A 15,827-nucleotide genomic window follows, 5' to 3' on the forward strand; every position below is an offset into this window, starting at 1 on the left:
GAGTGAAATCAAGGGCGTAGAAATGGGGGGATACTGGGGGTAATTCTGAGATCATTAAAAAAAAGCCCTATAACATAAATCCGCAAACGCTTTGTTTTTGAAATACAGGTTCAAGTTTTTCTCCCGTAGCACCTTCCCTTTACAAGATATTCAACTTGAATTGGCATATATATTCCAATTTAAAATTTGTCCTAATTTTGAATGCAAATCTACAACGTGAATTCTTTCTGGAATGGTGCCCGCTCCTTTCTTCCAGAATTATTTTTTTGTGAACCACTGGTAGTTTAGAAAAATTTAAAAAGAAACTCTGGTTCAGTACTACACTTTTTGGTTTGTTGTAGTTTTGTCGTACCTACAATCGATTTCAAGAAAAAAATTCAAACAGCTCTCTATAGTAATTCTCGGGAAAATCCAAATTATTATGAAGATTCAGTAAGGTAGCTGTGATAAATAAATCAATTATAAGTTTTGGTACTTATTTACCAACTCTGTAGCGAAGATTAATAAAGATTCTATAAACTGGTTAAGCATCAAAAAAAGGACTACAAGAAACACCCTCTATCTCGAAAACAAAGCGTTTGCGGGCTCATGTTTATGGGCCATTTTAGTTTTTAAATTATCCAAGAAATCTCTCATTTTCCTTCGTAACTCCAATTCAGGAACACCCAGTATAAGATAAGAACAATCGTATTGGTAATAAAAAAAATTATTTCAAGTAATTTTGTTCAAACTTCGTTATCAAATTAGAGATATGAGTAAACAATGTCGTCAAATATTTTTTTTTCCATTACCCCCGAGAAAAAAAAAAGATCTACGCCCTTGAGTGAAATCAATTCCACAATTGGAAAACTTCATTATGAATTAATTCAATCGAATTCTTAAAAGGAAGCAATACTAACTAGAATTTAAAAACGAAACTTGAGCAACAACTGAAATTAATAATAAGCGAATGCAGGATCAACAACGATAAAAAAATACTAGAAAATTGAAATAGGAGGGCAACATATATAATGGCATATTTCTGCTCATTCAATATTTTTTTATGTCATCGAAAGCCTGTATCAGCCAAGTATTTGTACAGTTGCTGCTGGCTTAGATGTACCTCTATAATGTTTTTGTTGGTGAGAGACTCATGTGGTTCATTGTATTCCGTATACTTCAAGAGTACCTTGTCCATATCCGTACTGGCATATTGATACAACTTGTTGCTACTGCTGAAAATGATCAGAGCAATCTCACAGTCGCATAGTACCGAGAGCTCATAAGCCTTCTTCATTACTCCAAATTTGCGTTTATTGAATGTCACCTAAAAAATAAAAATCCAAATAATCATACCTAATCAGATCCATCTATTTTGCATTTGGTATAATACATTCATTAGGATGTAGTAAGCAAGAGACATCTATTATCGTATCAAACAACCTACGCGTAACTGTGGTATATCACTTCATCCCCTAGTTTACCGACTGATGGCGCCATCTAGTGGCGGACCCCTACTGTTCAGTGTAAGGGAGTGAGGACAGTCAACTGCTCAACGTATTTGGCGCGACTAACATCAAATAAATGAAAGAAAATATAAAAATCGATTTCTTACCTGACGATTCCGTTCATCTGTAATTCTGGATATTTGGATTTTCTTACGACCCATGGCAGCAATTTTGGAATACTGATTTTGAGACCGTTTTCTCGTGGTGAAACTGGCAAAAGCCAAGAACGAGTGCAAATGGGTTCCTCTGCCTCAGATTTCCTCAGTTCCCGGCAACCAGAATATCTGAAAAAAAAGTGAAAAGTTAGCCTCTATCAATTCACTCCAAATTTTTTCGTAAAAAAAATTTCCCACGAAATATTTGTGTTTATAATGATGATTTATGAAGTTTCCAGATATATCATTGAGTTTTCTTAGTTGCATACTTTTCCCACCGTTCATAAAAATTTTTTATCTGATTTTTCTTCGACTTGAGATAAAGGTCAACAATTTTAAGGGATTGGTTCATGATATATGAAATATTTATTATTCATCAAAATTTAATTATATAGACTTTAGAGTAGGCCTTTTCGGAAAAATATACCGACACCAACGAATGAATCATTCATAAAAAATTTTTCAAACTAATTCATAGGAATTGATTCAATTGCTTGCCAAAAATTCTGTTAAATCTATCTTTTGCCTGGAAGTTTCCATTTGAATATTGATAAGAGAAAAAAGTCAGCAGTAATCATATCAAAGAAATACGATGGCCTTCTCGAATTTGAAGTCAGAATCTGCTTTTTTTTTCTCCTACGAATGATGTGAGATTTTCAACGTTTGGACAAAGAGAACAGTAATGCCAACAGCAAAATGTTGACAATCCTCTCAAGCAGTCTTTTTAAATGATCAATAAGCTAGAAGAAAAATTTTGGAATCTCCTTCTGTAATAGAAATGGAAAATCCTTTTATGGAAATAAAATCAAATTTCAAAACACTTTTCTCTATCTAATTATAATCTAGCGCGAAATATAAGTGTGATGACCATAGGCGTAACAAGGGGTGGAGTCATTCATGACATCACCCCTCATGAGTTAACCCCAGTTACGCCACTGGTCTTAACGCCCATGTATGACATAACGGTTGAATAAACCTACCCTAACCCTTCATTATGTGAATCTATAATGAACGGAGAAATATAACCATATATGCTGCTTCATCATTACTAAGTAATGCAAAAATTAATCAAAACACCAGCAGTAATACCAACAAAACTTCAAAGCGACACCAGATAGGGATATAATAAAAAAATGTTAAACTACTTAAAAGTGACATTATTCGATCTGATTGTTTTTTTTTAGACAACATGGCTTAATGCTGTATTTCATACTTATATTTCGTTGGAAATTGCATTAATCGCAATGTTTCAATTGAAAGTGTTTTCCTTTTATAGATATACAGGGTGTTTCCTAAACATGCGGCAAAAATTCAGGGGGTTGTTCCTTGGACTATTTTAAGCATGTTTTGTCCTTGAATGATTTTTGAAAAACCTCTTTGTTTCGAAGATACAGGGCGAACAACATTTTTCATATTTTTAAAATTAATAATAGTTTAAATAAAAATGCGTACCGCACTGTGTTTACTGAGTAGGTACAATTTATTTTTAAATTTGTTTAACAACATTCCAATTACTAAAAACGGCCAGTTTTTTGACTAAAAATTGATAAGGGCAGATGGTAAAGGAATACAGATTAAACACGGTTTTCATTTGAATTTGTTTTGTGATGTATTAGCAATTAACATTTTATCTTTGACTATTATGAATCGCTATACAAACACCGAGATGACTGACATGCATTTCATTTATGGACTTGCTGGTCATTTTCAACAGTTTTTGTAGGTTGAGTTGAATTTTCATGTAATTTTTCATAATAAAATGTTATTATCTGAAATTTTGTTTCCCCTATATCTTCGAAACAAATAGGTTTTTCAAAAATCATCAAAAGACAAAATATTCTTAGAATAGTCCAAGGAACAACCCCCTGAATTTTTGCCGCATGTTTAGGAAACACCCTGTATAATGTTATCTAGCCAATTCTGGGCATTTTATTTACTACTATCCCACATTTCATTGAATGTCATAAAGGGTGAAAAGGTGAGAAGGTAAGAAGGCAAGAAGGCAAAGAACAAAAGTCTTAATCGATAACAATCAACATCACAATTGCACCATAAAAGGTTGGTGAAGAAGTTCGGAAGCATCCAGAGCTTGTCTCTGTGTTGGACAGGCCAGCTTCATGGTACAAGAGCAATTTTACACCTTGCTAGATTGAATTATCAGAAGATACGCTGGATATCCAATGAAAGGGCCACCTGCAAACACAGTGACCTGATTCTGTTCAGGGTAGGAGACCCGATCGATTCTTTAGGGCGAAATGAACAAGGACAGTGCGCGTGGCCTACTACGTGGGTAGATTGTCCTACCTGTATGGGCAATTTTTGCCGCGATGGTGTCAACACTGCGAAACTCGCATATTTGCGAAAATCTCCACGCTACGCATATTTTTGAATTCGCTCGGGGCTGCTTCAGAATAGCGAATGCAATTGGAACAGGCTTTATGTGTACGAATATATTTTTTAACACATTGTTCAATTATTCAATCTGAAATTTTTTTCGAATGCGATGTGTTTTGAATTTTTTTGAATGTGTAATTTTTTGGTAAATATCTGTTACAACTTAACTCAACCGATTGATTTTGGATTTCGTGAAAAAATACTTCAATCCAATCCTTTTATGTAGAAAGATTCGTATTCGCTTTCGAAATAGGTTTCAACCTAGACAATCACTTCCTCATTAGAGCTGAATTTTGTTTCTTAGAGTACCGTTTAACAGTTAAATAACACTTATCAAGCCTTTGCTTTATTCGCACAGATTTTTTTCATTAAAGAGTGTTTTAGCAAAACACGAAACCCGTTTTTATCCATTTTTCAAACAACAACAAACTTCAATATCTCGATTTCCTCCATGTGCCGAAATTGCTATACGCATCTTTTGGAGCTAGGTACCAACGAGAAAAAAAATTGTGGCACGGCACTGGTGGGTACTACCAGTGATGTCCATGCGCCAGGCCCGGACTTAGTAGTTTCGCATAACTTTTATTTTCATTTGTGAAGGCATCTAATTTCATTAAAAAAAAATGGAAATAACAAGGTTGGAACAAGTATATTCTTAAATATTGATCATACCATGTTTAATATTGTGGAAATAAATTTGAACATTCAACAGACAGAAGTATTATCTATCAACTGTCAAGTTATGGGAGTACTTTTCTAATATAAATTTGGAAATTTTTCTCTTACCTTTTCAATACGTATGTTCAATAGTATATTCTAAAACAAGTTGCAAAATGGGCTCCTTGGAATTGCCTTCTGCAACGAGTATTAGATGATATTTTCTCTATTTCAGTCAAATTTTGTGAAATATTGTCGAAATTCAATGAAAAATTCAGATTATACATCCTAGTGACATTTGTATTGTATCTTGGCAGTTGATGTGACTGTTACGAACGTTGACAGATTACGGAATATGAATTTGAATCGTACGTTTCGAATTTTGAAATAATTTATAATTACGCATTGAATTCGTGAATTATTTCTGCCGAAATCGATTTAACACTAACAGAATTAAGAGAAATTGCGAATAATGTCGCAAGTCATTACACTTGATCCAAATTATATCATATTGTCAATTGATGTGTGTTGAATTTTGAAAAGATTGGAAGTCTGTGTAGACAACCACAAAATGAAAAATATAACTGAAAACAATGCTGTAATGAGTTCATTACAGCACTGTTTTTAGAACTCTAATGAACTCATTACGATACTGAAATAGAGAAAGAATATTTTTTAAATTGTGATCAAGTCATTCTTAGTGAAATATTATCAAGATATGGAATAAAACTTAGTTAAAGTTTTTAGCGTCAACACTGGTGGATATGATTTACTAAAGGATTAGATAGATTTTTTAACTCAAAAAATCTTTTGATGCTGCAGAGACGAATAAATTAATCTCTAATCGAATGGTCATTAATTCAATTTAGCACTCAATTTCCAAAAACTATTGGTCAATTTCCATTTTATCTATTTTTGATATCACCCGAATATGTATTAATTTTATCATCGAATTCTCCTTGAAAAGCAAATGAATAATGAACAACTAAAACTATAAGGGTACTAATTAAATCACTTAATGAATTGACAGTTAACAAAAATCTAATCGAAATTAACGTTTTCCTATAATCAATCGGATTTCTTCAAATAAAACACTAACTAGATTCGAGTTAACAGCAGACCTAGTAAGATACACTTATAATTTGAAATTTTCTCCACACATACACATTTTAGATAATATCGGAACAGTCTACCGCTATTCGCTACTTCATTTAAACATGCAAAATTCCTTCTTAGAATGATGATTATACACATTAAGTGTACACCTTGTATTCTACGAGCGTTTTACATCCTTAGCTGACCTCTAGAGGCATTCCGACGGGTTGTTATCAACGTGCCAGCCCAGAAAAACGTACACAATTTTCGATAAGTTCTTCATAATTTTCCACAGAAATGTCTAGATACCAAACCGAACTGATTTCACCGAAAACACAAACCTTAAACGAACATTCAACTCTATTATTTAACATTTCGACTATTACTGCAAGCCAGTATTAAAAAACCAACATATATGATGATATAAAAATAATTAAATATCCAGCGGCAGGTTTGACATCGCTCAGAAATACGAATCGAATATATAAACACTCATAGTTCCCCAATAATAAGAGATATACTATTTTTCGAAGTTATTTTTTTATTGGATTCCTCGATTCTAGTCTTTGAAATATTATATACAAAATTCACGCAAACAGTGCTAGTAGTTTTCGAGAAAATATCAGGATACATATTTTTTTAATTCAATTTTAACCCTTCAAAATATCCCAAAATTCCATTTCTTGTTTTGAAAAACCGAAATGACTAGAGAAATTTCAATCATATTCGCTCAGTTATAGCAAATTTTTGAAGAAGGGTTTTGCCTTCTTCAAAAGATTTTTATATCAAGACACCAAGATTTTTCTTGGTGTCATTACGAATTTGAGAGAGTTTTCTGTGGGTAGAGGTCCTTGAAATTTTGAAGGAATTAAGCGTATAAAAATAATGTGCAAACCCTTGTTGTGGTTGTGCTTGAATCCTTAGAGAAACGCTAAGAATAATAATCCATCGAAGAATAAATTTCCATTCGCACGAAGTGTCAATCAAAAATAAACGAGATAATTCCGATAAAAACAGAGTTTACAGTTAACCGATAATAATTCAATAAGACTGCATGAATTTCGCACATAATTCAATGTTGACCTATACAACAAATATTAAATCTAAACAATCGTGAATAACTTGCAATGAACTATTTTTAAATTATAGATAATTTCGATATACCCGCAACTAAAATTAGTACAAATACGTTTAAAAATAAACCCCGCGAAAGTACGAAAGCGTGAAGCAAAACAAAAATAGGAGAATTCAGCGAAATGACACGGTGGAGTGATAAGAGAAAAACTGTAAGGTCTCGTGTCCAAAAATACTTATCACGAGAAAGGAAAAAGTCTTGTAGAATTTAATTTGTTAGAATCGGAAATTTGCGAAACCGAAGAAAATATTTAAAAATTGTTAATATCGGAAAAACTTACCATTCAAAATTCCGATTCAGTAAGCCGGCATGTAACACAACATCTTGACACACGGAGATGAGTATATAGTAAAACCGTCTAGTACACGGAGTGACGGAACCCGGCAGCTGTTCCGCAGTGACAGCAGGATATGACTAGAGAGCAACAAGAGTGAAAATTCCACCAAGAGCACCAAGCAGCAGGGAGATTTAGACGCTGCGCACCACGCGTGAACTAACTACCCGATTTGAGTCTTGCGGTTGCCTTCCCTGGGCTTGTGCCAAGCTGAGATGATATGCTGATACCCGCCACCAGAGAGTGCTACGCATTGGTCAATAGCCCACGGTGACGTTGGCAGGCATCCGCCAATTGAAGCGACCTACAGCGTCTACGCCGTACGTACTCCCAACAGCTGGTGCAGGATTGGAAAACGCGTGGGGTGACGTGAAGTTAACAGCATCTTGACGCCGCTTACCGTCGAAGGGGTCGTCTCCATATATCACCGACTCCTACCTAGTGATATCGGCTGACAGAGACTCTAACGAATATTGCTATGGAAAAACTCCACTTCGTTGATTTTTCGAAAGCTTTCGTCTTCAAGTTAGTATTTGCAAAAGGTCCTGGCAACAGCCTAATTGAAAAATTGTCACCGGTTAATTTTTCTTATTTTGTAGAATATGACCTCCTGAACAAGAAAATCTAGGTTCCAACTCAATCCTATGACTAGTTTGCGAAATACAAGGTGTCGAAGTTGGAAAATTGCATTTTTTTAAAGCAACATTTCTCGTAGGAAAACATCTTTAAGAACATTGCTATTAGGATCATTAGAAAAACTTCATTTCGTTGATTTTTCGAAAGCTTTCGACTCCAAGCTTGCATTTATAAAAGGACCAGGCAACAGCCTATTTGAGAAGTTGTCACCGGTTAATTTTTCTTATTTTGTAGAATATGACCTCCTGAACAAGAAAATCTAGGTTCCAACTCAATTCTATGACTAGTTTGCGAAATACAAGGTGTCCAAGTTGGAAAATTGCATTTCTTTAAAGCAACATTTCTCGTAGGAAAACATCTTGAAGAACATTGCTATTAGGAATTATTAGAGAAACTTCATTTCGCTGATTTTTCGAAAGCTTTCTACTCCAAGCTTGTATTTATAAAAGGACCAGGTAACAGCCTAATTGAAAAGTTATCACCGGTAAATTTTTCTTATTTTGTAGAATATGACCTCCTGAACAAGAAAATCTAGGTTCCAACTCAATTCTATGACTAGTTTGCGAAATACAAGGTGTTGAAGTTGGAAAATTGCATTTCTTTAAAGCAACATTTCTCGTAGGAAAACATCTTCAAGAACATTGCTATTAGGATCATTAGAAAAACTTCATTTCGTTGATTTTTCGAAAGCTTTCGACTCCAAGCTTGCATTTACAAAAGGTCCGGGCAACAGCCTAATTGAAGAATTGTTACCGGTTAATTTTTCTTATTTTGTAGAATATGACCTCCTGAACAAGAAAATATAGGTCCCAACTCAATCCTATGACTTGTTTGCGAAATACAAGGTTTCGAAGTTGGAAAATTGTATTTCTTGAAAGCAACATTTCTCGCAGGAAAACATCTTGACGAACATTGCTATCAGGATTATTAGAAAAACTTCATTTCGTTGATTTTTCGAAAGCTTTCGACTCCAAGCTTGTATTTATAAAAGGACCAGGCAACTGCCTAATTGAGAAGTTATCACCGGTTAATTGTTCTTATTTTGTAGATTATGACCTCCTGAACAAGAAAATATAGGTTCCAACTCAATCCTATGACTAGTTTGCGAAATACAAGGTGTCGAAGTTGGGACAATTGCATTTCTTCAAAGCAACATTTCTTGTAGGAAAACATCTTTAGGAACGTTTCCAACAAGATTATTAGAAAAACTTCATTTCGTTGATTTTTCGAAAGCTTTCATCTTCAAATTGGTATTTACAAAAGGATCAGGAAACAGCCTAATTGAAAAATTTTCCCTGGTTAGTTTATCCTATTTTGTAGAATATGACCTCCTAAACAACGAACAACGAAACTTATCGAACAACCCCTATATTTCCCTTAAATATCAGCAGCTGAATTTCTTTCAGTCTTTCAGGCTCTGATTTATAATTTTTGCGAAGCAAAACAAAGAGTTTTATTACATAATAATATCAAATTCGCAAAGTCCCATCTTCTGGATAGGGATTATATCACGATACAATAAAATCCTACTGTCAGTAATGCAATATGTTGGCTGGGATTAGCTAAATGAAATTGCATCAAAACTAGTTAAGCCGACGTACTCAGATTTACGTTGCAATCTGTCAGCTTTGTCCTTCATGATGGAAATTCTCATAAATATAAAAGTGGAGATCCGGATGGAATGCGAAAAACCCTAATTCAACTGGATAAAATACGAGAAAAGCACTATCCTGAGCTTTTGAGTGTTCATCGCAGCGTGAAAACAATGAAAACTCCTGAAAAACTATATTAATTTGCATAAAGGTGGTGAAATAATTGGAAATTATCTTTTCCTAGAGCTCTGATGATGCTAAAATAAAACACAATCATAAAAAAAGCTTTCTTCAATTAATTAATACGTTCCCTCATCACCAAATTCTAGTGTTAATTTCTTTCCATTCTAAGCTACCCATGAACTGAACTTTGATGAATTAGAAGTTATAATATGACCTGATTATATCAACAAACAGTTTATCTATTCTGCCAAATAATTGGTGTACCTACATGTTTTTCTGTCTTTGCCAAATTTTATTTTAGAACAAGGAAGTTTTCGTACATTGGCATTTATCATTTGTACTGAGTTTTTCACAGGAAATATTTACTAATTCAATAAAGATTTTTTGACATTTTCAGAAGAATATAATCATGCATAGTTATTAGAAAATTGTGTTCAGAATGCTGAACTGACTTTTTTCAAATATGAAAAATAATAAAATTATAGCGTGAAAATATTTTTTTGAGGAAGTTTTTCAGATCTTTCAACCGTTCAAATATTGTTCGAGTGATAAAATAATTCAAGTTCTTTATTTCGCATTTGGTGTGCATTCTATGAATCTCGAATCGTGAACCTACTACGTGAGATTCAATTTCTAGACAAAAAATATTGCCGTAAAATCGTTTTTAGTATGCGGTTGATGCATCCAAACAGCCTCTTTTATATAGGTAAGCACATTTGTGGAGTGTATGAAGCCTGAGAATACACAATGACTATTTCATTTTGTGGAAATTCTCGACATAAACCGATATTTAGCACATTGATTTCTCGTGAAATTCAATTTAAGTTGATTTCTATTATTCCCGAATTTGAACAAATTTAATTCATATTCCTGTATTAGATAATAATGAATGGAGGATCAATGTAGCATAGTAATAGGCCAGTTGAAAAGTCCTCAGTCTACCATAGTAAAAAAAACACATTTTTTTGGCAAAATTCAATTTTATTATTCAACATAGTTGCCTTCGACGGCGACACAGCGATTATAGCGATCTTCCAACTTTTCGATACCATTTTTGTAGTACGATTTGTCTTTCGCTTCATAAAAGGCCTCAGTTTCGGCGATTACTTCTTCATTGGCGCTGAATTTCTTTCCAGCGAGTATTCTTTTGAGGTCTGAGAACAGGAAAAAGTCTCTGGGGGCCAGATCTGGCGAATACGGTGGATGCAGAAGCAATCCGAAGCCCAATTCATGCAATTTTGCCATTGTTTTCATTGCAACCTACTTTTTCTCAAATGGGACTGTTTTTTAAACGATTCAATAACGCTATAGAATATTCGCTGTTGATGGTATAATCAATGAATATTATACCTTGTGCCTCTCAGAATATTGTTGCCATAACCTTGCCAGCTGACGAACTAATGGTCGGACTGCTGTCAAATTTTGACACGTATTCACACGTATCGTATGTGACAATGGATGAAACATGGCTCCATAATTTCACTCCGGAGTCCAATCAACAGTCAGCTGAGTGGACTGCACACGATGAACCGAATCCAAAGCGAGGAAAAACACAACAGTCAGCTGGCAAAGGTTATGGCACCAGTATTCTGGGATGCGCAGAGATAATATTCATTGATTACCACCAATAGGGCCAGACTATCAACAGCGATTATTACATACCGTTATTGTATCGTTTAAAGGATGAAATCGTTAAAAAACGGCCCCATTCGAAGAAAAAAAAGTGCTGTTTCATGAAGACAATGCGCCGTGTCACAAATCAATGAAAACAATGGCAACATTGCATGAATTGGGATTCGAATTGTTCTGCACCCTCCGTATTCGCCATATCTGACCCCCAGCGACTTTTTCCTGTTTTCAGAACTCAAAAGAATGCTCGCTGGAAAGAAATTTAGCGCCAATGAAGAAGTAATCGCCGAAACTGAGGTCTATTTTGAAGCGAAAGACAAATCGTACTACAAAAATGTTATCGAAAAGTTGGAAGATCGCTATAATCGCTGTATCGCCCTCGAAGGCAACTATGTTGAATAATAAAATCGAATTTCGCCAAAAAAATGTGTTTTACTATGATAGACCTGTGACTTTTCAATTGGCATTACATTATGACAAATGTGAAAAAATCAAATAGATACAAAATTCTGTTTTCTTTAAAATTTTTCACACCAAATCGAGTTTTATATTGAGGTATAATTACAGTTCAATAATCACTTTATTCTAGAAGTTTAGTAACACAAGAAGGAACACCAATTTCCATGGCCGGAATATTAGAAAACCCATGAAATAAATCCGGTTCACTTGTTTCGGTTTGTGTTGAATTTAAAACTCACACCAAGAAGAAAGACATGACGTGTTGAAGCGTGGTAACAATGTATTTGGAATAATGCCAGAAAATTGATCCCTCAATGCCTTCCATTCGAATGAGACCGCACTAAACAAGATCCAAACTCACGGTTCATTTTGTTTATGACCAGCAACAATCGGCAACGTAAACTTCCAAGAAAATGTGGCGGTCTTTAGGAAACTAAGATAAAGAAAAATATTATATTTGAGATCATTCGAATAAAGTCTGCATTGGACTGACATCAATATACACGATAAGTCGATAACACTTGGAAATTTTGGGCATAGACAGCACTCAGCGAATAAGCTTGGCCCCCCCTGAGATATTGATTGCCTCATTTTTCAGCACAACACCCTCAACAGTATTGACTCAATCCAAAGGGCATGGAAAAAAGGAAAGTAATGGATTCTCAACAATTTTCCGGTTTTCAATGACAATCGCCTTATCGTTTTTCAATAATTTTCATTTTGCCCCCCCTGAGAAAATTTCTGCGGGCGTCCATGAATTGGCCTGTTACATATCCATAATTGTCGAAGATAAGAATGGGACAATGTATCTGAAATTCGCCCAGAATATTCTGAAAACCTCAAAAATGTAATAAAATCAATTCAAATGACTTGAACGAAAACAATGCTCAGCAAAAAACAATACGATTCGACGTGTCTGAGCGAAATTTGTATAAAATTAATTCCACACATAAGTGACACTTATGGCATAAATAAAAAAAATTGATTTCACGAAATGCTGGAAACCACTGGAAATAATTAGAGAGTAGGAAATTGGTCGCATACGGGTCCTGAATGTCATCTCCTCGCTCCATATGAGATGAATCTGATCATCGGCCAATCTGTTCGCTATCAGGTTGGGGGAACTGGGATGATTGCTGGGGATAAACCGAACAGATGGAAGCAGAACGTCTTGACGGAAATCCGGCTCGCAACACCCGATTCCCTGGATCACCTCGTCGGTTAAAGGGCTTTGCCCTTCCCAGCAATAATAATTAGATGAGACAATAAAATGCAACGTGCGGCAGAAACTCAGGATGGGGATGCTGTTCACATATGGACCATTCCACAGGATCTTCAAACTTAGGTCAACTCGAATCTATAGATATTTACTTGATCACTATTTGATTATTATTATTTATGAGCAAATGGGTCAAGTTTTAATTGTGAAGTTTTTCGATCCATTTTTGAATATTTTTAGATGTCAAACTAACAGTTGTTTTCTTGAATGAGTTAATCAAATTTGATGTTGTATCGAAGTAGTGAAACGTCTCATTCATTCATTGAATTGAGATAATTATTCATTTCTTGGGCATAAACATTCAGGAAAATCTTTGTTTTCAAAATGCATTTCATGTTTTGTACGGCAGTATGCTTTCCACGCATACAGTTTCAAAGGGATAAGCATACTCAACTCTACTTAATAATTGATATCTACCAATAACATCAATTAAAGACACACCGAGTAAAAAACACCATCAAAATATTTGGAAATATTCATTTTTGACAATATGAAATGGATACCACGTAAACGAATAGAAAAGTAGTGTGAATTAAGGTGTTCGAAATGACTGCATATTTTCAGCTGAAAAAGTCTCATCATTATCCATCGCTCATATGATCCGCTCAGATGTCTGCAAACTTTTTTGCACCTCATTTCGATTATATTGAAATTATTGAAAAAAAATTGCAGACACCTGCTGTCAAACTTTGACACGTATCGCTTGAAGATTGGTACTAACTTAAAATCATATGGATTTAATCTGTGCATCAGACCGGGGACTTTTCAATTGGCCTAACTCACAACCCACTCCATAAATGAAGAAATGGCGTGTTGACAAGTCTTTCCGAAATTACTCCAGAAATCAATAATAAAAATTATAAGTGCAATGAATAGTACTCTAATTGTCGAGGCACAATTGAAACTCCATAAAAAAATCAATTATAGGTGGAAAAAAACACTTAGTAATTGTTAACCGAATAAATAATAATTCTTAAATAAGAAAAATTGATTAACGAGAAAATAATTATTATTGTGGAAAAGCTTGGAATGCTCGATGCCCAGCTTTTGGAAATCATTTATTTGAATCATTAGTAGGAAAATATGTTGTGAAGAACCTCACGTTTTCTATTGTTAAAAGCATATTTTCCTCATAATACTGAAATAAACATCCACCGATATATCTCGAAATATTCTCGTGGTCTTAATATCCAAACTAAACCTCCTATTGTTCAGAATAAGCGAAGAGAGCATATTTGCGAAGATCTATTCGGTATATAAAGTTCTTCTTATTATCTTACCTGAATGATGACAAATTGTGGGAACGTGGTCGTATTTATACATCAAAATAAGAAGCAATTAGAGGGATATACTCAGAAGTCAGCTTCATGTTATTTGAATGAAGGTAATCTCGCATATTTTTATAATGAACGACTTTCAAAATCTTCAGTGGAATGGAAGAGGATCAAATTCTGCCAAGACGCATACATCTCATTCAAAAATCTTGGAAAAGTCCTTAAATATCATTTCCAGTACTAATTTTCTGGGAATAATATAAGACCTTCAGTTGCAATTTATTTGTGAAGACATTAGTTTTGAATTGACGATATCTACAGGGTGTTCCTAAATTGGAGGTTCAAATGAAAATGAGTCCGCAAGAGCTTTATTTTTGAGAAACCGGTGTTAAAAACAAAGTTTTTTCTCATAGAACCTTTCCTTTACAAGATATTCAACTTGAATTGGCATAGATATTCCAATTTAAAATTTTTGTCATATGATGTCCTAATTTTGAATGCAAATCTACAACGTGAATTCTTTCTGGAAGGGTGCCCGCTTATTTCCTCCAGAATTATTTTTTGTGAACCACTGGTAGATGAGAAAAATTCAAAAATAAACTCTATTTCAGTACTACACTTTTTGGTTTGTTGTAGTATTGTCGTATCTGAAATAGATTTCGAGAAAAAAAAATCAAACTGCTCTCTATAGTAATTCTCAGGAAAATCCAAATTATTATAAATATCTAGTTAGGTAGCTGTGATAAATAAATTAATTATAAGTTTTGGTACTTATTTACCAACTCTGTAGCGAAGATTAATAAGGATTTGATAAACTGGTTGAGCATCACAAAAAAGTAGGACTACGAGAAACACCCTGTATCTCGAAAACAAACTCATTTTCCTTCGTAACTCCAATTCCGGAACACTCAATATATGATGATAACAATCGAATTGGTAATAGAAAAAAATTATTTTGTTTAATTTGGTTCAAACTTCGTTATCAAATCTCTTTTTCTCACATTATAGTTATGAGTAAACAATGTCGTCAAAAAATTTTTTTTTAATTACCCCCCCAAGAAAATAAAGATCTACGCCTTTGGCGCTTAACGGGTCCAACTTCTTCGTTCTTGGAAATACCGATCAATATATTGATTTCACCGAATGCCCTAGACTTTTCACGAATTTTCACATTTCATTTCTAATAGAGTGTTCAGTTCCTGGAATCGACTCCCCAGTGAGATTTTGAATACAGCCTCAGTGGATTCCTTCAAGAACAGACTAGATGTCTGGTTGGTGATGGGTTTCGAAGTCGAGCAGTCTATTTAGGAAATACTATTACGTTGAGATTTGCGATGTCTTTCTTTTTGAGTTCATTGGCTTCTGCTTCTAACAGCCCAATTGAAAAGTCCCCGGTCTACCATAGTTAAACACATTTTTTTGGAAAAATTAGATTTTATTATTCAACATAGTTGCCTTCGAGGGCGATACAGCGATTATAGCGATCTTCCAACTTTTCGATGCCATTTTTGTAGTACC

General features: G+C 34.4%; 1 protein-coding gene across 5 annotated transcripts in view; it reads right to left on the reverse strand.

Annotated features, from left to right (window-relative positions):
• The window catches only part of LOC123685668 (myocyte-specific enhancer factor 2), an 82,708-nt gene that overhangs the window by 6,437 nt on the left and 60,444 nt on the right, over positions 1-15,827 (reverse strand). For 3 of the 5 annotated variants that reach the window (XM_045625459.1, XM_045625460.1, XM_045625458.1), the window contains 2 exons: positions 1,595-1,771; positions 1,103-1,306 (listed from right to left, as the gene is read on the reverse strand). In XM_045625459.1, the coding sequence (XP_045481415.1) occupies positions 1,103-1,306; positions 1,595-1,648 (258 nt within the window). In that variant the 5' untranslated portion in view covers positions 1,649-1,771. Of the gene's footprint in view, positions 1-1,102; positions 1,307-1,594; positions 1,772-7,203; positions 7,453-15,827 lie in introns of those variants that run through there. The other 2 variants (XM_045625457.1, XM_045625461.1) reach the window with 2 other exon arrangements.

This window comes from Harmonia axyridis, chromosome X, assembly GCF_914767665.1.
Source record: "Harmonia axyridis chromosome X, icHarAxyr1.1, whole genome shotgun sequence".
NCBI lineage: Eukaryota > Metazoa > Arthropoda > Insecta > Coleoptera > Coccinellidae > Harmonia > Harmonia axyridis.